Consider the following 23,141-nt stretch of genomic DNA (forward strand, 5'->3'; position numbering starts at 1 on the left):
TCCCATATGCGTGTCAGAAAGTATTTTTATTTCTGGCGCGTGGGCAGTAATCGGCATTTTGACACGCGTTCACCGTTACTGCCGGGTTAATGCATGAGATTTTACCACTAAGTCAATGGCTGGATGTAAGGTCTCAGATCCAAAATGGACGAGTGGCAGTTTTCATTTTGCCGCATGTCCATTTTCGGCGCCCCCCCCCCCCCCCCCCCCCCCCCCCCCCCAAAAAGGCATTTTTTACAAGTGTGCTAAAAAAATTAAGGAACCCTCCTATCTGTCCATCCTAATTACATCCTCATGCTGAATATTATATCTTGTCCTGATATCGTTAGTTATGTTGATCTTTCAATCCACTTCCAATCAATATGGTTTACTTCTGCACTCTTATTTGTAATAATTGTAAAATTATTTATCATTAATATGATTGCTTTGATATTCTATTACCCATCTGTATCTATATTTGAAATTCTTATCCTATAATGTGTACATGTTGCTATACCTTTGTAAGCCACATTGGAAGCCTGCCAAATAGGTGGGAAAATGTGGATACAAGTGCAGCAATAATAAATAAATAAAATGATCCTGTGTGCGGCCAAAACCCGCGTCTACACTACCGCAGGACATTTTTCCAGCGCAGCTTAGTAAAAGGACCTCTATTTGCGCTAATCTTAGCGCACATCGTTGTCTCCTGCGCTACAGCCTCTGAGCATTCTACGCTCATGGGGGTTCCTTTTACAAACATGCGCTGAAAAATGGCTTGCGGTAGTGTAGACGCAGGTTTTGGGAGCGCGCAGAATCATTTTTCAGCGCACCTGTAAAAAAAGGCCTTTTTAAAACTTTTTGCCGAAAACCGGACGTGCGGCAAAATCAAATTGCTGTGCGTTCATTTTAGGTCTGAGACATTACCGCCGGTCATTGACCTAGCAGTAAAATATCACGCAGTAACCAGGCGGTAACGACCTATGCGTGCCAAATTGCACTTGGTGTGCATCCAATAATTTATTTTATTTATTTGTTACATTTGTATCCCACATTTTCCCACCTATTTGCAGGCTCAATCGTGGCTTACGTAATACGTAAAGGCCCAGTCGGTTAATAACAAATACGAGGTTATGTTGTGGGTCGAATGAGGTAGTTGGTATCAGGTACCATGAAGGTCGAGGGAGTGAAGATTGTGTATTGTCCAGTACGATCATTGGTTATGCTGTGTTGCTGGGTGTGGGATTTACGTTGGATCGGTGAGATAAGGCCTTTTTGAAGAGGTTGGTTTTAGTGATTTCCTGAGTTTAGATGGTCATGGATTATTTTCACAGCTTTTGGGAGTCCATTCCATAGTTGTGCGCTTACGTAGGAGAAGCTGGATGCGTAAGTTGTTTTGTACTTAAGTCCTTTGCAATTTGGGTGTAATAGGGTGTCGTCCGTCGTCGTCGATGATACGCTGAAACCTTCTGCTCAGTGTGCTGCTGCGGCTAGGAAAGCGAATAGAATGTTGGGTGTTATTAGGAAGGGTATGGAGTCCAGGTGTGCGGATGTTATAATGCCGTTGTATCGCTCCATGGTGCGACCGCACCTGGAGTATTGTGTTCAGTACTGGTCTCCGTATCTCAAAAAAGATATAGTAGAATTGGAAAAGGTACAGCGAAGGGCGACGAAAATGATAGTGGGGATGGGGACGACTTTCCTATGAAGAGGGCTGAGAAGGCTAGGGCTTTTCAGCTTGGAGAAGAGACGGCTGAGGGGAGATATGATAGAAGTGTATAAAATAATGAGTGGAATGGATCGGTGGATGTGAAGCGACTGTTGCACGCTATCCAAAAATACTAGGACTAGAGGGCATGAGTTGAAGCTACAGTGGTGTAAATTTAAAACGAATCGGAGAAAATTTTTCTCTCACCCAACGTGTAATTAGACTCTGGAATTCGTTGCCGGAGAACGTGGTACGGGCGGTTAGCTGACGGAGTTTAAAAAGGGGTTAGATAGATTCCTAAAGGACAAGTCCATAGACCGCTATTAAATAGACTTGGAAAAATTCCGCATTTTTAGGGTATACTTGTCTGGACTGTTTTTACGTTTGGGGAGCGTGCCAGGTGCCCTTGACCTGGATTGGCCATGTCGGTGACAGGATGCTGGGCTAGATGGACCTTTGGTCTTTCCCAGTATGGTCACTACTTATGTACTTATTACTTATGTAGTATGATCGTGATGATCGATTCTGTTTCTGGTTGGTAGATCTATGAGGTCTGTCATGTATTTTCGGATCACACCAAAATGAAATTACCACAAGAGCCACACGGTAGCTGTGCGGTAACCTCCATTTTGGCACGCGTCAGGAGCGCGTAGACGCTTACGCGGCTTAGTAAAAGGCGGCCCTTAATGTGGGGCAGTAATTGCTTCTAGCACCCACGTTTAGATCACCATGATATTAAGGGAAGAAAGCTTAGGGTGGGCTCAACACGGTTCTCACTGTACAAGGTAAATATTGCTATGTTGGTGTCGCCGTGCTTCCTCCACCATCCTGAAGCTGGGTGGCTCACCTTACACAGACTGTAGAGTATGATCAGAATCCCTCCCAGAAAGTAACTGCTGGAGGGGTCGTTGCCCACGATGTACTTATACCACAGCTGAACTGGGACAAGGGTGCGGAACAGCTGGCTCAGCTCTTCAATTATGCAGGTAAAATTTTCCCTGTAAAACACAAAATCACTGTCAGAAACATTTTCCAGTACACAGACTGTTATTTAAAGGAGGTAAAACTGAAGTGCATTCAATATCGAGGCCCAATAACCTTAGTTTCCCTGTCTTTTATTCTGCCCCCGATTTACAACTGTGTGCAATCTTTGTTGTGAGACAAAGTGAACCTGAGAGAGCAATTTTGCAATGATTTTACCCAAGTAACCAGTTTTGTTTTTTTTAACAGAGAACTGTTGATGGGTTATTGGCCCTCCCATTTTGTAGGTAAAAGTACCCATGAACAGAGAAGCACAGCCAAGACATTTCAGGGGTCCTTTTACTACGGTGTGCTGAATGATGGCTTGCAATAGTGTAGGCGTGGGTTTTGGGCGCGCGTCGATCCATTTTTCAGCACGCCTGTAAAAAAAAGGCCTTTTTAAACTTTTTGCTGAAAATGGACATGCGGCAAAATCGAAATGCCGCGAATCCATTTGGGTCTGCGACCTTACCGACAGCCACTGACCTAGCGGTAAAGTCGAATATAAAACTTATTTTTCAGCCGCGCACCAAAAAGGAATCACCGAAAGAGCCCCACGGTAATGAGCGTAATCCATTTTTTGGAATGCGGCGGGCCACGCGTAGATGCGTGCCGTCAATTTGAAATTCCCAGGCATTACTCTACAGCACAGACTTTAGCTGTCTTGTCAAGTCTGTGGTACGATAGCCCAAGAATTTGCCAAAGGAAACTCTGTGCTGGGTTTCCCTTGAAACTCACTGAAGATCACAAGGACAAAGGATCCACTTATAGGCAACATGTATATTTTCAAAAATTACCCCCTCATTATATTGTTTCCAATTTGTCCTGTGCTGAATTGCATTGCACTGCATTTGGTAATGAGGAGTAGCCTAGTGGTTAGTGCACTGGACTTTGATCTTGGGAACTGGGTTCAGTTCCCACTGCCAGCTCCCTTGCTGACTCTGGGGCAATGGTCACTTAACCCTCCTTGCCCCTGGGTACAAAATAAGTACCTGAATATATGTAAACCGCCTTTTGAATGATTTTCCCCAAAACCGCATAGACAGGCAGTATAAAGTACCCATTTCCCTTTCCCTTATGACATCACAATATCAGATGGAGCCCCAGTCTCGGGCAAATCAGCCACATTGTGACATCACTTGATGAGTGTTGGGCTCTATTTGGTGGAATGATGTGCAGGAGTAGCCTAGTGGTTAGTGCGTGGACTTTGATCCTGGGGAACTGAGTTCAATTCCCACTGCAGCTCCTTGTGACTCTGGCAAGTCACTTAACCCTCCATTGCCCTGGTACAAAATAAGTACCTGAATACATGTAAGCCGCTTTGAATGTAGTTGCAAAAAGCTCAGAAAGGCAGTAGATCAAGTCCCATTTCCCTTTCCCCCTTTCCCTTATGACATCACAATATCAGAAGTGAGCCAAGTATTGAGCAATCAAGCCATTGTGACATCACTGATGAGATTGGCTCTTATTGGTGGAATGAGTGTAGGAGTAGCCTAGTGGTTAGTGCAATGGACTTTAAGCCATTGTGACATCACTGATGAGGTTGGCTCTTATTGGTGGAATGAGTGGAGGAGTAGCCTAGTGGTTAGTGCAGTGGACTTTGATCCTGGGGAACAGAGTTCAATTCCCACTGCAGCTCCTTGTGACCTTGGGCAAGTCACTTAACCCTCCATTGCCCCTGGTACAAAATAAGTACCTGAATATATGTAAACCACTGAATGTAGTTGCAAAAACCACAGAAAGGCAGTATATCAAGTCCCATTTCCTTTCCCCCACCTGCTTCTTTATTTATTTTCATTTGTAACCCATTTTCCAAAAACCTGCTAAGGGCAGTGAACAACTTCATAGAACTGTATGTTTACAAAAGTAACAGACAATGCAAAAGAATTTACTTAACCTACCAAATACACAAAAGAAATTAAAAAAAAAAAAAAATTCATCTCAAATCTCCTCTCCTAGATCTCGTCCCACCCACCATCACTGATATACAGAAAAAAAACACCCATCTGCCAAAGGAACACATCCAGCATGATAATGAAAACTGAACTCTCTCTCTCCTGATTACTTAAAATACTCTTATCATCTATGAACATTAACACTTGACCACTCTGTATTTCTCCTACCGGAATTGGCGATCGTCACCACGGTACTATGTAAGCCACATTGAGCCTGCAAATAGGTGGGAAAATGTGGGATACAAATGTAACAAATAAATAAATAAATAAATAATCTACGAACAATCATCTAGCATTCCGAAAAAAAACTCTAAAAACTCACCTGTTCAAGAAGGCAAACCCCACAGTATCTGACATAAACACCGAATAATGAAATGTGGCATTTTAATCAGGAAATGGACAGTTTTCAACCCCGACGCATGATCACACCCTAACATTTTGTCTGAATCACCCCAACCTATTTACAGATACGTCTTTACTGTGCTTGTCACCGTAATAGTAACTCTATACTGTATTTGTCACACCGGAGTCTGTAACCACCTCTCCGGAACGATGTAAGCCACTTTGAGCCTACTAATGAGTGGGAAAAGGTGGGATACAAATGTAATAAATAAATAAATAAAATTACAAATGTGCTGATTTATCAAAGGGTAAATACAGAGGGCTGGGGCTGGTAGTGAGGAAAGAAACTGTTCTCTCTTTTTACTTTGTCTCGGGCAGGTGCGGTTGCTCTCAACATTAAAACCCTTGAAATACAGAAAAAATAAACAGAATTGTGTCCAAGGAATCTTTTTCTCGCAGACTTTCAGCCTGGGAAGGAGATTAATTCTGCCTGAAGCACCCTTAGCCTGGATAAGGAAACCTCTCTATAAGGTCCATTAAAACTGAGCCCCCTGCTCAATAAATTAGCCCTAAGTACAGACGTGTGTGCCCTGAATAATCTGAGAAAACCCTCGATAGTCAAGTAGCGCATTTAACTCGGTAATGTTCAGTGATGCTATCTCAGACCGTGCTCACTAATCGCCTCTGGCCAGGAGTCGGACATGGGCCCTTCTCAGTCACCCAGGACAATCTCTGAGCAGGTGCCTTCCTCCTCCTCCCCCACCCCACATTTCAGCCCTGCGGGGATGAGATCATTCCGCAGGCTCTCGTGCCTCTATTCCGCCTGCCTGATAGGGGAAAAAAAAAAAAAACCTAATCGTTCAGAGCTTTGGCATTCTTATGATCTCATGTTCCCCTTGGGACAGGGAGTGAGGTCACACTTCTTACTGCTAGAAGGCCTGTTTTTCTTTTTTTTTTTTTTTATTTGTATCTCTGTCTCTCCCCTCCCTCCTCCCATTTAATCCCTTGTGGCAGCACATCACAAAAACTGTAGCAGCAAACAATCTAGAAAGCTAAATGCAGGCAATTTACTAAATCAGCATCTCTGCCTCTGAAGCACAGAGCCACGATTCATTACAATAAAAACCTGATTCTAGTATCAGATCCGTAGGTTTAAGGCTTGCTAAAAAATGGGCTGTCACTTATTTTTCTAAAGCAACCCAACCCCCGGTCTCGTACTGCTCTTCATCCCAAAAATGTCTTATATATAAGCAAAAGCTTGACTACAGTTTCTATTAATGTCTGTGGTCAAAAGATTTCTGCAACAAAGAAGCAGACAAACAGGACAGACACCCTGCTCTGTCCCTGCTCGTGGTCATCGCTGTCCCCATTTGTAACCCCCTTCCCTGGCCCAAAAATAACATCTGCTCTCAAATCTGCTGAAAACCTCAAGAATCAAAACCAGGTTTCCTATCCACGATTTTATGACACCCCCCCCCCCCCTTCAGAAATGTATGCCAGCTACATACAAAAATCATGCATGTCACATCCTCTCTGTGCTGCCTGCATATGGCACACACACATTCTACTACTACTACTAATAGCATTTATATAGCGCTACCAGACGCACGCAGCGCTGAACACCTGACACAGAGAGACAGTTCCTGCTCAAAGAGCTTACAATCTAGGTAAAACAGACAGACAAGACATTACGGGCAAGGGAATTACAGGGTAAAGAGGAACAGGGAGGAGGAGGGGCAAATGAGCAGTGGTTAGGAGCCAAAGGCAGTAGTGAAAAGGTGGGTTTTCAGCATAGATTTAAAAACAGGTAGAGATGGAACTAGACGTACAGGCTCAGGAAGTCTAGTCCAGGCATAAGGTGCCGCAAGACAAAAGGAACGAAGTCTGGAGTTAGCGGTGGAGGAGAAGGGGGACGACAAGAGAGATTTGTTCAGAGAGCGGAGTTCACGGGGAGGAATGTAGGCAGAGATGAGAGAGGAGAGGTAGTGAGGGGTCATAGAGTGGATGCATTTAAAGGTCAGCAAGAGGAGTTTGAACTGTATACGGAAGCGGACAGGGAGCCAGTGAAGAGATTTGAGAAGTGGGCTAGTGTAGGCATAGCGATTCTGGCGGAAAATAAGTTGAGCTGCAGAATTCTGGACAGATTGGAGAGGAGAAAGATGATTGAGCGGAAGACCAGTGAGAAGTAAATTGCAATAGTCCAAGCAAGAAGTAACAAGGGTGTGAATAAGGGTTTTGGTGGCGTGTTCAGAAAGGAAGGGGCGAATTTTGCTAATGTTGAAGATAAAAAAGCGACAGGTTTTGGCGATTTGTTGAATATGAGCAGAGAAGGAGAGAGAGGAGTCGAAGATAACTCTTCCCCATTGACTCACAATTGCATAGTCCTCCCATTAAACCCCCTGACTAAGAAAGATGAAGAAGAGAAACCTTGTCCAAGACAGACTCCTCCAACATCTTAGAGGTCAATCACCGGAGGAACGATGGTAGACACAGTCTCAGGCTAGTAACATAGTAACATAGTAGATGACGGCAGATAAAGACCTGCATGGTCCATCCAGTCTGCCCATGACAAACTCATATGTGTATACCTTACCTTGAATTTGTACCTGTCCTTTTCAGGGCACAGACCATATAAGTCTGCCCAGCAGTAATTCTCGCCTCCCAACCACCAGTCCCGCCTCCCATCACCGGCTCTGGTACAGACCGTATGAGTCTGCCCTCCCCTATCCTCGCCTCCCAACCACCACCCCCTCTTCCCCCCAACTGCTCCGCCACCCAATTTCAGCTAAGCTTCTGAGGATCCATTCCTTCTGCACAGGATTCCTCTATGCATATCCCACGCATGTTTGAACTCCGTTACCGTTTTCATCTCCACCACCTCCCGCGGGAGGGCATTCCAAGCGTCCACCACCCTCGTCCGTGAAAAATACTTCCTGACATCTTTCCTGAGTCTGCCCCCTTCAATCTCATTTCATGTCCTCTCGTTCTACCGCCTTCCCATCTCCGGAAAAGGTGCGTTTGCGGATTTATACCTTTCAAATATTTGAACGTCTGTATCATATCACCCCTGTTCCTCCTTTCCTCCAGGGTGTACATGTTCAGGTCAGCAAGCCTTTCTTTATATGTCTTGGAACGTAAATCCCATACCATCCTCGTAGCTTTTCTTTGCACCGCTTCCATTTTTTTAACATCCTTCGCAAGATACGGCCTCCAAAACTGAACACAATACTCCAGGTGGGGCCTCACCAACGTCTTATACAGGGGGATTAAAACCTCCTTTCTTCTGCTGGTCACTCCTCTCTCTATACAGCCTAGCAATCTTCTAGCTACTGCCACCGCCTTGTCGCACTGTTTCGTCGCCTTCAGGTCCTCATATACTATCACCCCAAGATCCCTCTCCCCGTCCGTGCCTATCAGACTCTCCCCGCCTAACACATACGTCTCCCTTGGATTTCTACTCCCCAAGTGCATCACTTTGCATTTCTTCGCATTGAATTTTAATTGCCAAACGTTAGACCATTCTTCTAGCTTCTTCAGATCTTTTTTCATGTTTTCCACACCCTCCGGGGTGTCCACTCTGTTGGAAATCTTGGTGTCATCCGCAAAAAGGCAAACCTTACCTTGTAACCCCTCGGCAATGTCACTCACAAATATATTGAACAGAATCGGCCCCAGCACCGATCCCTGAGGCACTCCACTACTCACCTTTCCCTCCTCCGAGTGAACTCCATTCACCACTACCCTCTGGCGTCTGTCCGTCAACCAGTTCCTAATCCAGTTCACCACTTCGGGTCCTATCTTCAGGCCGTCTAGTTTATTTAAGAGCCTCCTGTGGGGAACCGTGTCAAAAACCTTGCTGAAATCTAAGTAGGCTGCAGTACTCAGAACATCAACAGAATCCCTGTACTCTAGAGCCAAACATAAAATGGTAACATAGGGGGTCCTTTTACCAAGATGAGGTAAAAAGGGGGCCTGCAGCATGTGTTTTTGATGAGTGTTGAGCAGGGGCATAGCCAGACCTTGACGGAGGGGGGGGGGGGGGGGCAGAGCCCAAGGTGGGTGGGCACATTTTGGCATGCCTCCCCGCCACAGCCGCTACCGCCGCCGCTGTGAAAGTATCTTGCCTCTCAGCCATTTTTTTTGGGGGGGGGGGGGCACTTACTGCCACTCATTGAGTGTCCGATTACCGCCGGGTAAACACTGGCACTATAAAAATAAACATTTTTTGTAGCGCCAGAAGTGGCACGTGCTGGGGGGGGGGGGGGGGGGGAAAACTACCACCAGGGTGCTGCGGTAGCCTGGCGGTAGTTCTGGATTAGCGAGTGGTAAGCTCGCGTTGGGCTTACCACCGCTTCGTAAAAGACCCCCCCCCCCCCCCCGAAGTGAATGTCGGCAGAGCACACAGTCCATCCAGTCTGCCCAACAATGAGTGAGTCTGACGTCGGTGCCGGGCAAGATGGTGGAGGCTATTATTAAGAATAAAATTGCAGAGCATATACAAAAACATGGACTGATGAGACAAAGTCAGCACGGATTTAGTGAAGGGAAGTCTTGCCTCACCAATCTAATGCATTTTTTTGAGGGGGTAAGCAAACATGTGGACAATGGGGAGCCGGTTGATATTGTATATCTGGATTTAAAGAAGGCGTTTGACAAAGTGCCGCACGAAAGACTCCTGAAGAAATTGCAGAGTCATGGAATCGGAGGTAGGGTATTATTATGGATTAAGAACTGGTTGAAAGATAGGAAGCAGAGAGTAGGATTGCGTGGCCAGTATTCTCAGTGGAGGAGGGTAGTTAGTGGGGTCCCGCAGGGGTCTGTGCTGGGTCCGTTGCTTTTTAATGTATGTTATAAATGACCTAGAGATGGAAATAACTAGTGAGGTAATTAAATTCGCCGATGACACAAAATTATTCAGGGTCGTCAAGTCGCAGGAGGAAATGTGAACGATTACAGGAGGACCTTGCGAGACTGGGAGAATGGGCGTGCAAGTGGCAGATGAAGTTCAATGTTGACAAGTGCAAAGTGATGCATGTGGGTAAGAGGAACCCGAATTATAGCTACGTCTTGCAAGGTTCCGCGTTAGGAGTTACGGATCAAGAAAGGGATCTGGGTGTCGTCGTCGATGATACGCTGAAACCTTCTGCTCAGTGTGCTGCTGCGGCTAGGAAAGCGAATAGAATGTTGGGTGTTATTAGGAAGGGTATGGAGTCCAGGTGTGCGGATGTTATAATGCCGTTGTATCGCTCCATGGTGCGACCGCACCTGGAGTATTGTGTTCAGTACTGGTCTCCGTATCTCAAAAAAGATATAGTAGAATTGGAAAAGGTACAGCGAAGGGCGACGAAAATGATAGTGGGGATGGGACGACTTTCCTACGAAGAGAGGCTGAGAAGGCTAGGGCTTTTCAGCTTGGAGAAGAGACGGCTGAGGGGAGATATGATAGAAGTGTATAAAATAATGAGTGGAATGGATCGGGTGGATGTGAAGCGACTGTTCACGCTATCCAAAAATACTAGGACTAGAGGGCATGAGTTGAAGCTACAGTGTGGTAAATTTAAAACGAATCGGAGAAAATGTTTCTTCACCCAACGTGTAATTAGACTCTGGAATTCGTTGCCGGAGAACGTGGTACGGGCGGTTAGCTTGACGGAGTTTAAAAAGGGGTTAGATAGATTCCTAAAGGACAAGTCCATAGACCGCTATTAAATGGACTTGGAAAAATTCCGCATTTTTAGGTATAACTTGTCTGGAATGTTTTTACGTTTGGGGAGCGTGCCAGGTGCCCTTGACCTGGATTGGCCACTGTCGGTGACAGGATGCTGGGCTAGATGGACCTTTGGTCTTTCCCAGTATGGCACTACTTATGTACTTATGTACTTATGTACTTATGTACTAATGTGACCGGAGTTGAATCTGGCAACTCTGCACAGGTTCCACTTCTTCAAGATTAAATACTGGTAGACTTTATCTCCGTCTTTCTCTGCCAATTTTGGGGCACAGACCCTAGAAGTCTGCCCGGCACTGGTCCTACTTCCCAATTACTGGCGTTGTTGTTGAAGCCCCAGCTAATCCAGCAATCGAGGTTTTATTCCACCAGCTACAATTTTTAAATTATTCAGATTTCTTTATCGCTTATTCTCACCCATAGCTGGGAAGTTGGGATTTAGCTCACACCATTCTCAGCAGTAACTAAAGACGAGTTACAATCAGGTACTGTATGTATTTCTCTATTACTGGAGGATTTACAATCCAACGCCTATGTTTACTAAAGGTGCATTATGGGCACGCTAGCGTTTTTAACGCGCATTAAACGGTAACACGCCCATAGAAATGTATAGGCGCATTAGCGTTTAATGCGCCTTAAATTTAAGGGTGCGTTAGAAACGCTAACACACCTTAGAGTAAACACACCTCTAAGTTTTATACCCCAAATTATCTTTATCAAACTGACAAAAGCTTAAAAATGAGAAAAGTGGTGGTCAAGTTAGTGCCAATATTCATGACACAGACGCTTAACTTGTTAAATGTTATAAAAACAATGCAAGACCTAACAATCTTCCGAAAACTACTGAAAACCAACCTGTTCAAAAAAGCATACCACAATGACCCATCCTAAATACTAGAAACAAAACTTCACCAAAACTAGACAAACGGAACTCTCTACGCTTGACTGCTTCATTTACGCAGCCACTAATGAACGCTACGAACTACTCAATACCACTCTACTTCTTATGCAGGATATGAACTTTCTATATTTGATTGTCTAACTTACTCTATAATCTACTCTATAATTTATGAACTTTAATGCAAAGCTACTTTGTCATTTACCTTATCATTTATTTATTTATTTATTTATTGCATTTGTATCCCACATTTTCCCACCTCTTTGCAGGCGCAATGTGGCTTACAATACATCATGGATAATGGAAATGAGAAGAGAATAGACAATTGGTGTTACAGAAGGATGTTGGATTGCATGGTAATTGAATACATGATAGTAATATAATAGAGGGCATTATTAACATTCCTGGATATAAGTGGGAGTTTCACATGATTTGATCTTTGTGGTATATCTTGTCGAAGAGATGGGTCTTTAGTAGTTTACGGAAGTTGGTCAGTTCATAGGTCGTTCTTAGGTTGCGTGGCAGTGCGTTCCAGAATTGCGTACTCATATAGGAAAAGGTTGATGCGTGCATTCATTTATATTTTAGACCTTTACAGTTGGGAAAATGAAGATTGAGGAATGTGCGAGATGATCTTCTAGCATTCCTGGGTGGTAGGTCTATCAAGTCTGACATGTAGGCTGGGGCATCGCCATGGATGATTTTATGTACTAGGGTACATATTTTGAACGTGATGCGCTCTTTGAGTGGGAGCCAGTGTAGTTTCTCTCGTAGGGGTCCTGCAATATCTAATGCAATATCACTATGTATTTCTCAACCCGGAAACGGCGATCGCCACTCCGGCACAATGTAAGCCACATTGAGCCTGCAAATAGGTGGGAAAATGTGGGATACAAATGCAACAAATAAATCAATAAACTTAAAGGAGTTTGGCACCTATACATTTCACCTTTTCAAGCACCTCTGGGGGACACTCAACAAAATTACATGGAAATACTTTTAAAACAAATAGGAAGAACATTTTTGTTTTCACTACAGGTAGCCCTATCCAGGTTCATCTACCCAGCCTCTCCCCCTGTTTCTAGCACTGCCCTCCATGTATGCTCCACGGACTGGTCTCCACACTGGTAGGTTATTCCTACATCATCCCAAGCTGTAGAAGCCAGGAAAATACAAGGAACACAGCAGACATGCAATAGACGAGCCCAGAAGTAAAATATATACCTAAGTATATATATAAAAAGTCTTTAAGAACCGTTACATCTGCTCTTTGCATTATAGCCAGGTAAGAAAAAAAATACATTTAAAAATAAACCGGACTCAAAGGATGATATTCCCTGAGTCCCAGTGGAGCAGAAAATGTGGCACAAGTATTTTATATGATAATGAGCGGAATAGAGCGGACAGATGTGAAGCGTTTGTTTACACTTTCAAACAATAATAGAACCAGGGGACACAAGATGAAGCTAGAATGTGGTAGATTTAAAACAAATAGGAGAAAGTTTTTCTTTACTCAGCGTGTAGTTGGACTCTGGAACTCGTTGCCGGAAAATGTAGTGACAGCAGCTGGACTTACGGAGTTTAAGGGGGTTTGGACAGATTTCTGAGGGAAAAGTCCATTGAACATTATTTAAAAAAAAAATTTTTTAATGGGTTTAGCCGGGTTCTTGAAGCCTGGATTGGCCGCTGTCGGAGACAGGATGCTGGGCTTGATGGACCCTTGGTCTTTTCCCAGTATGTACTTATGTACAAGTATTTTATAGTCCGCCAACTCCCAATAAATTTGGTTCAAAATGCATTACAACACTTTTAAAAGATCATATTACAATTCTGTGAGAAAAAAAAAATCAATAAACTTCAGAGAAAAAAAATGAGTTTTCAATTTTTTTTGAAAAAAGAAATATGTGGGCATTATTTTAAGCTCAAGAGATAAGGATTTCCAGTTCTGAACCACTTGAAATAAAAGAAAACCGTAAAGGCTTTTTATATTTTATTCCAGATATAGAGGGAAAGTCAAGGAGGCGTGAATCACCGGCTCTGGAAGTAGATGGAGTTATGTAATCTGGGCATAATCCATCAAATAATTTGTATACCCAGCATGCCAATTTAAACAATATTCGAGCTTGCACAGGCAACCAGTGCAGACTCAAAAGACACAGAGCAGCCTGGTCAGATCTTTTCTTGCCAAATATCAACTTTACCGTAAAATTCTGCACCACCTGTAGACAGGACAGTGCCTGGATTGATAATAAGCAATATAATCCATCGCAATAATCCAAATACAAGAGAACCACAGACTGAACAAGGATAGAAAAATGCTTTTCAGTAAACAAAGAGTGGATACTTGGCGAGGCCCCACCTGGAGTATTGTGTTCAGTTTTGGAGGCCGTATCTTGCTAAGGATGTAAAAAGAATTGAAGCGGTGCAAAGAAAAGCTACAAGAATGGTATGGGATTTGCGTTACAAGACGTATGAGGAGAGACTTGCTGAACTAAACATGTATACCCTGGAGGAAAGGAGAAACAGGGGTGATATGATACAGATGTTCAGATATTTGAAAGGTATTAATCCACAAACAGATCTTTTCCGGAGATGGGAAGGCGGTAGAAGTAGAGGACATGAAATGAGATTGAAGGGGGGCAGACTCAAGAAAAATGTCAGGAAGTATTTTTTCACGGAGAGAGTAGTGGATGCTTGGAATGCCCTCCCGCGGGAGGTGGTGGAGAGGAAAACGGTAACGGAATTCAAACATGCGTGGGATAAGCATAAAGGAATCCTGTGCAGAAGGAATGGATCCTCAGGAGCTTAGTCGAGATCGGGAGGCGGGGCTGGTGGTTGGGAGGCGGGGATAGTGCTGGGCAGACTTCTACGGTCTGTGCCAGAGCCGGTGGTGGGAGGCTGGGATAGTGCTGGGCAGACTTATACGGTCTGTGCCAGAGCCGGTGGTGGGAGGCGGGGCTAGTGGTTTGGAGGCGGGGCTAGTGCTGGGCAGACTTCTACGGTCTATGCCCTGGAAATGGCAGAAAATGGCAGATACAAATCAAAGTCAGGTATACACATAAAGCAACACATATGAGTTTATCTTGTGGGCAGACTGGATGGACCGTACAGGTCTTTCTCTGCCGTCATCTACTATGTTCTAATGTAATTTGAAAAATACTGATTTGCATTGACCTGAGGTGTCAAGGACAGGGTAGTGTCGAAAGAATCCAAGAACTCAATAAATCTCCACTTTCAATACCATATTGTTAGCGAATGGTAATTCCACTGGAGTGGTAGAATTGGTGTGGCTAAACCATAATACTTTGCTTTTATTGTTATTCAATTTAAAGCGATAGGGCTTTGACTAAGGTGCGCTGAAAAATGGCCTGCGCTGGTATAGACGTGTGTATTGGACATACGCAGGTCCATTTTTCAGCGTACCTGCAAAAAATGCCTTTTTTTTTGGCCGGAAATGGACGTGTGGCAAAATAAGTACATAAGTATTGCCATGCTGGGACAGAACAAAGGTCCATCAAGCCCAGCATCCTGTTTCCAACAGTGGCCAATCCAGGTCACAAATACCTGGCAAGATCCCAAAAATGTACAAAACATTCTATACTGCTTATCCCAGAAATAGTGGATTTTCCCCAAGTCTATTTAATAATGGTCTATGGACTTTTCCTTTAGGAAGCCGTCCAAACTTTTTTAAAACTCCGCTAAGCTAACCACCTTTACCACATTCTCTGGCAATGAATTCCAGAGTTTAATTACACGTTCAGTGAAGAAAAATTCTCTCCGATTAGTTTTAAATTTACTACATTGTAGCTTCATCGCATGCCCCCTAGTCCTAGTATTTTTGGAAAGCGTAAACAGACTGTACTCATTATTTTATAGACTTCTATCATATCTCCTCTCAGCCACCTTTTCTCCAAGCTGAAGAGCCCTAGCCGCTTTAGCCTTTCCTCATAGGGAAGTCGTCCCATCCCCTTTATCATTTTCATCGCCCTTCTCTGCACCTTTTTTAATTCCATTATATCTTTTTTTGAGAAACGGTGACCAGAATTGAACACAATATTGGAGGTGCGGTCGCACCATGGAGCGATACAAAGGCATTATAACATCTTCATTTTTGTTTTCCATTCCTTTCCTAATAATACCTAACATTCTATTTGCTTTCTTAGCCGCCGCAGCAGCACACTGAGCAGAAGGTTTCAACGTATCATCAACGACGACACCTAGATCCCTTTCTTGGTCAGTGACTCCTAACGTGGAACCTTGCATGACGTAGCTATAATTCGGGTTCCTCTTTCCCACATGCATCACTTTGCACTTGCTCACACTAAATGTCATCTGCCATTTAGGCGCCTAGTCTCCCAATCTTGTAAGGTCCTCTTGTAATTTTTCACAATCCTCCCGCGATTTAACGGCCTGAGACCGAACGTAGAATGAAGATTACCGCCCCGGTTTCCGCCGCACGCACGCCGGAAAATAAAAATTATTTTCCGGCACACGCAGTGGACACACGTAAAAAATCAAAATTACCACCCAGGCGGTAACTCCAAATTGACGCATGTTGAGCCCACGTAGGTACCTATGCAGCTTAGTAAAAGGGCCCCCATAAACATGAAAGAGAGGGAGAAAGTAGGGAGCCCTGGGGCACCCCAGACTGTGAAATTCACTCAGTGGAGAATTTATTAAGCATTTTAACTTTATAGTGCCTATGAGTCAAAAATTCACTCATCCAATTCAATACCTTGCCTGATAATCTGTGAAGCAGAATCCGATGGTCAACTGTATCAAAGTCTGCAGTAAGATCGAATTCTACAAGAGCAGCTGCTCTACCTCGAGAAATAAAGGCTTTGCCTCCGATACAATTGCCAGCACCTAAACCCAAAGTGTAGTGGATGCAAACACTCAAACCTGATTACATAATGTGACAATATTTACTCACCAATGTAACCTTCCAGCGCTTTACCTAAGAGTGGAATGATTGCTACTGGTCTACAGTTAGATGGTGATATCCAATTTGGCATTTTTAAGGAGGGGGTGTTAGAATTACACCCCCTAGCTGAGACGGAAAAGTACCCGAAAGCAGAAAAATCATTTTAAAAATAAGGACAACTATCTAATATGCAGCTAGATTTAGATTATTTATATAATAGCATTTTAACTTTAAAAAGACATAAGAGGTGAAAATTCAACAGGGCAAACCACAGGATTAAATTGATCCTGAAAGTCCACGACGAAATCTAAAGTGGGTGGAACTGCAGTTCTGATTTTTACATTTTACCTACAAAGCAGGCAGCCAGATGGGCAAATTTTCAAAGAACTCAGACTTACAAAGTTCCATCGGTTTCTAAGTAGCTTTGTCAGTCTAAGTGCTTTGAAAGTGAGCCCCACTGTATCATTATTTGAACTTTAAGTCAGTGGCGTACCAAGGGGGGGGGGGGGGGGGGCGGTCCACCCCGGGTGCACGCTGCTGTGGGGGTGCCGCGTGCCTGTCATCTCCGTGGTTCCCTGCTCTCTCTCTGCCCCGGAACAGGTTACTTCCTGTTCCGGGGCAGAGGGAGCAGGGCCAACGGAGACGACAGACGCGCAGCACCCCCCCCCCCCCCAGCAGCCAAGAAGGCATCTGGGGGGGGGGGGTTGTGCGCCGAGGGGGTGAGTTGATGCGCTGGAAGGGGGGGTTGATTCGCTAGGGGGGGTGTTGATGCGCCGGAAGGGGGAGGGTTGATTCGCCAGGGGGGGGGTGTTGATGCGCTGAGGGGAGGGGGAGTTCATGCACCGGAAGGGGGAGGGTTGATTCGCCGGGGGGAGTTCATGCGCCGGAAGGGGTGGCGTTGATTCACCCGGGGGGTGCGCAGCAGCGATCAGCCCCGGGTGTCAGCCGACCTAGGATCGCCACTGCTTTAAGTTGTCAATTTACAAAATACCTGAAAGAGCTTCTTTTGATCTAAAGCATATTCTTCAATTTGAGCAGAATAATATGCTTGTTTAGCAGACTGTAATGCTATTTTATACTGCTAAAAAGCTGATTTACAGTTTTGCCTTGCAGTTTGATCCCCGTTTCTCCTCCATGAATGTTCTAACCTACAACACAAGTCTCTTTAAATCGGCCAGTTCTTTTATTATAACAGTGTGATCTTCATTTTCTCTTGGTGGGAGGACAGGGGTGGCAGGGGTGAGTTACATTTTCCTCATTCTACTGCACAAACAGAAGAATCCGTTTCCATGGAAAGTGAATCAAGATAAATTAACGCACAGCAGGCATGTGGCACTCCAGAGGCCGTCAGCATCTCCCAGCCCAGCGCTGGCAGGTTCCTATCTTTCCCGAGGTAACAGCTTGGTAGGTGTGGAATTCAAAAGCACAAAAATAAACACATACCCACATTAAGAAACTGCGGCTTGGGAGGTCCTCGGGGGTAAGCTAGGCCACCACGGTGGAACTTGCTAGGGAGAGTAAATGAGAAAAACAAAACAAGGGTAAAAAAAAAAAAAGAAAGAAAGTTCTGCCAGAGCCCTGGGATAAGAGCTAGGGGACTGTGCCAGAGTCTGGAGACAAATGCCAGGCACGAATATTGAAAACAAAAGCTGTGGAGGGAATTCTCTGCTATGCATGAATGTTACTGGCCTGGAGGTCTTGCTAGGATAAGATCCTAATATGGCAGAGGTGTGGTGTATAGCTTAGGACACTGCTTCCCAAACCTGGTCCATGAAGCACCCCAGCCAGTCAGGTTTATGGCTCTCTCCTCTTCAATCAGTCCAAAACTCTGCTGCGCGACTCATTTTCCGCCAGAGTCGCTATGCTCACATTAGTCCTCTCCTCAAGTCACTTCACTGGCTCCCTATCCGTTTCCGCGTTCAATTCAAACTTCTCTTACTGACCTATAAGTGCATTCGCTCTACCGCTCCCCAGTACCTCGCCACTCGTCTCTCCCTATGCCCCCCCTCGGGTACTCTGTTCTGCAGATAAATCTCTCTTCTCTGTCCCCTTCTCCTCTACTGCTAATTCCAGACTCCGTTCCTTTTATCTCGTTGCACCTCACGCCTGGAATAAACTTCCCGAGCCTTTACGTTTAGCCCAGTCTTTGGCCGTTTTCAAATCCAGGCTACAAGCCCACCTCTTTAACGCTGCTTTTGACTCCTAACCACTACTCACTTGCCCTGTACCCTTTTATCCCCCCTCTTTAATTCCCTTACCTCTTAGTTGTTCTGTCTGTTTGTCTGTCCTATTTAGATTGTGAGCTCTTTCAGCAGGGACTGTCTTTTCATGTATGGTGTACAGCGCTGCGTATGCCTAGTAGCGCTACAGAAGTGATAAGTAGTAATAATGTAGAAGCCTGCCCTTGCAAATCAGCAACGCGGCCGCACAGGCTTCTGTTTCTGAGTCTGACAGACGTCAGACTCACAGAAACAGAAGCCTGCGCGGCCGCATTGCTGATCTGCAAGGGCAGGCTTCTACATGGAATGTTGCTAGTGGAGAAGTAGCCTAGTGGTTAGTGCAGTGGAACATGGAATGTTGTTACTATTTGAGATTCTGGAATGTTGCTATTACTTGAGATTCTACATGGAATGTTGCTACTATTGAGATTCTGTTGCTACTATTTGAGATTCTACATGGAATGTTGCTACTATTGAGATTCTGTTGCTACTATTTGTAGATTCAACATGGAATGTTGCTACTATTGAGATTCTGTTGTTACTATTTGAGATTCTACATGGAATGTTGCTACTTTTGAGATTCTGTTGCTACTATTTGTAGATTCAACATGGAATGTTGCTACTATTGAGATTCTGTTGCTACTATTTGTAGATTCAACATGGAATGTTGCTACTATTGAGATTCTGTTGCTACTATTTGAGATTCTACATGGAATGTTGCTACTATTGGAGATTCTACATGGAATGTTGCTATTCCACTAGCAACATTCCATTTTTAGACAGTGAGCTCTTTGAGCAGGGACTGTCTTTTCATGTATGGTGTACAGCGCTGCGTATGCCTTGTAGCACTATAGAAGTGATAAGTAGTAGTAGTAGTTTATGAATATTCATGAGAGAGATGTGCATGCACTGCCTCCACTGCATGCAGATCTCTCTCATGAACATTCATTGTGCGTATCCTGAAAACCTGACTGGCTGAGGTGCCTCCAGGACAGGGTTTGGGAACCACTGGCTTAGGAAACTTATCGGACCCTAATACTGAAGGAGAGCGTTTTCATTTTAGCATATGTGCGGAGGAACAAATACTGTCGCTGCTGCAACCTCTGTGACCCCTGACGCAGGCGCTGTGCGCCGAAACACAGCCCGTGTCGGTTCATTTTTGAAGATTGTACTCCAAAGGTGTATGATTAAAGAAACTGTGTTCCTATTTTGAAGGCTCTTGGTGTTGTCTTTTGCTGGTAGGAAACAGAGAACAATTAGGCAGGAATTAAACGAGGTGCACGACCAGAGGTGAATACGGAAAATACGGCCTACATTTCTCTATGACAATTTATTTATTTAGCACAGCATTTTTTTTTTTGTTCATGCAGGTGAACATATATAAGGGTAAATTCTGTAAATGGCCCTAAAAAAAATCAGCACAGCAAAAACCCCACTTAAACGGTATTCTATAACATAGAGGGGCATAATCGAATGAAAACGTCTATCTCCATGGGCGTTTATCTCCGAGAACATGTCCGTGAAGGGGCGGACCGAACCGTATTTTCAAAAAAAATAGACGTCCATGTTTTATTCGACAATTTGTGAGCTGGGCGTTTTTGTTTTTCAGCGATAATGGAAAATGAAAGCGCCCAGCTCAAAAACGAATAAATCCAAGGCATTTGTTCGTGGGAGGGGCCAGGATTCGTAGTGCACTGGTCCCCCTCACATGCCAGGACACCAACCGGGCACCCTAGGGGGCACTTTTACAAAAACAAAAAAAAAGGTAAAAGAGCTCCCAGGTGCATAGCACCCTTCTCTTGTGTGTTGAGCCCCCCAAATCCCCCTCAAAACCCACTGCCCACAAGTCTACACCATTACTATAGCCCTAAAGGGTGAAGGGGGGCACCTACATGTGGGTACAGTGGGTTTGGGGGGGGGGGGGGGTTGAATGACTAATAAGCATTAAGCAGCACAATTGTAACAGGTAGGGGGGATGGACCTGGGTCCACCTGCCTGAAGTCCACTGCACCCCCTAACAACTGCTCCAGGGACCTGCATACTGCTGCCAGGGAGGTGGGTATGACATTTGAGGGTGAAAATAAAAAGTTGTGAAACATCATGTTTTGTGGTGGGAGGGGGTTAGTGACCACTGGGGGAATCAGGGGAGGTCATCCCCGATTCCCTCTGGTGGTAATCTGGTCATTTAGGGCACTTTTTGGGGCCTTATTCGTGAAAAAACAGGGTCCAGGAAAAGTGCCCTAAATTCTCGCTAAGAACGCATATTTTTTTTTCCATTATCGGCGAAAGGCGCCCATCTCTGATCGGCCGATAACCACGCCCCAGTTCCGCCTTCACCACGCCTTCGATACGCCCCCATCAACTTTGTCCGCATCTGCGACGGAGTGCAGTTGAAAACGTCCAAATTCGGCTTTCGATTATACAGCTTTATTCGCTTTTGTGAGATAAACATCTATCTCCCGATTTGGGTCACAATATAGGCGTTTTTCTATTTCAATTATAAGCAGGATAGTAATATAGTAGATGACGGCAGAGAAAGACCTATACGGTCCATCCAGTCTGCCCAACAAGATAAACTCATATGTGCTACTTTTTGTGTATACCTTACCTTGATTTGTATCTGCCATTTTCAGGTCACAGACCGTAGAAGTCTGCCCAGCACTAGCCCCACCTCCCAACCACCAGCCCCACCTCCCACCACCAGCTCTGCCACTGAATCTCCGCTAAGCTTCTGAGGATCCATTCCTTCTGAACAGGATTCCTTTATGTTTATCCCACGCATGTTTGAATTCCGTTACCGTTTTCCTCCCCACCACCTCCCGCGGGAGGGCATTCCAAGCATCCACTACTCTCTCCGTGAAAAAAATACTTCCTGACATTTTTCTTGAGTCTGCCCCCCTTCAATCTCATTTCATGTCCTCTCGTTCTACCACCTTCCCATCTCCGGAAAAGATTTGTTTGCGGATTAATACCTTTCAAATATTTGAACGTCTGTATCATATCACCCCTGTTTCTCCTTTCCTCCAGAGTATACATGTTCAGGTCATCAAGTCTCTCCTCATATGTCTTGTAACGCAAATCCCTTACCATTCTCGTACCTTTTCTTTGCACCGCTTCAATTCTTTTTACATCCTTAGTAAGATACGGCCTCCAAAACTGTAAGCCGCGCCTAAAGTTGGGCATGGTTTATAGAATACACGCTTAAGTGGAGATATGCTCATAAATTTAGGCATTGCCATTTGCACCAAGAAAAACGAGGCGCCAACGCCTAAATTTACACGCGGAGCACCATTATTCTGTAATTACCAGCACAACACAAAGCCCTGCCTGAAAATTCCCATGACCCCTCCCATTTTCCTGCCACTTTTTTTGGAACGAGCGTAAAGTTTAAGCGCGGATCGTGCACCTAACTGTACTCGCATTGCTCCCATACTAATTAGATTACTATTCAATTAAATTGCATACGGAAATCTGGAATGCACCTAAATTTGTGCGTGCAACTTTTGGCGACCTTTACAGCATGAGGGGGATAGGGTACAATATTCAGTCAACAACAATCACTGTTTTGCTGGTGTTAAACTCACAAATTCAATGTTGGGCCTATGTCCAGGCTCCAGGCATTCAGTTTCCGAGTATGGAGAGACGGCAAAAACAGAGCCAGCTAAGTGTGATATTTGGCATTTAACTGGCCATGAAGAACCACATTAAAAATACTAGGACTAGGGGGCATGTGATGAAACTACAGTGTAGTACATTTAAAACAAATAAGAGAAAAGTTTTCTTCACCCAACGCGTAATTAAACTGAGGAATTTGTTGCCGGAGAACGTGGTGAAGGCGGTTAGCTTAGCAGAGTTTAAAAAGGGGTTAGACGGTTTCCTAAAGGACAAGTCCATAAGCCACTACTAAATGAGAAAAATCCACAATTCCAGGAATAACATGTATAGAATGTTTGTACGTTTGGGAAGCTTGCCAGGTGCCCTTGGCCTGGATTGGCCGCTGTCGTGGACAGGATGCTGGGCTCGATGGACCCTTGGTCTTTTCCCAGTGTGGCATTACTTATGTACTTATTTATGGGCCTCTTTTACTAAGGTATCTATGCAGGCTGCAAAGAACAACTAATCAAGAAACTTCAGAGCGCACAGAACACAGCAGCGAGACTGATCTTTGGAAAATCTAAATTCGAATCTGCCAAGCCCCTTTGAGAAAAATTAGCTTGGCTTCCCATCAAGGAACGTATTGCCTTTAAAATTTGCACCTTGATTCATAGGATCATTTATGGAGAAGTTCCTGAATACATGTTAAATCTTATAGATCTACCACCCAGAAATAGTTCCAGTCTTTCCCGATCCTATTTCATTTTACATTATCCA

The 23,141-nt window shown here is 44.6% G+C and overlaps 1 protein-coding gene across 1 annotated transcript in view; it reads right to left on the reverse strand.

Annotated features, from left to right (window-relative positions):
• Positions 1 to 23,141, reverse strand: part of RNFT2 (ring finger protein, transmembrane 2) — a 94,419-nt gene that overhangs the window by 14,945 nt on the left and 56,333 nt on the right. The window contains 2 exon segments of the mRNA XM_030219810.1: positions 2,532 to 2,666; positions 2,668 to 2,682. Of these exon segments, the coding sequence (XP_030075670.1) occupies positions 2,532 to 2,666; positions 2,668 to 2,682 (150 nt within the window).

Source organism: Microcaecilia unicolor, chromosome 11 (genome assembly GCF_901765095.1).
Source record: "Microcaecilia unicolor chromosome 11, aMicUni1.1, whole genome shotgun sequence".
NCBI classification, from domain to species: Eukaryota; Metazoa; Chordata; class Amphibia; order Gymnophiona; family Siphonopidae; genus Microcaecilia; species Microcaecilia unicolor.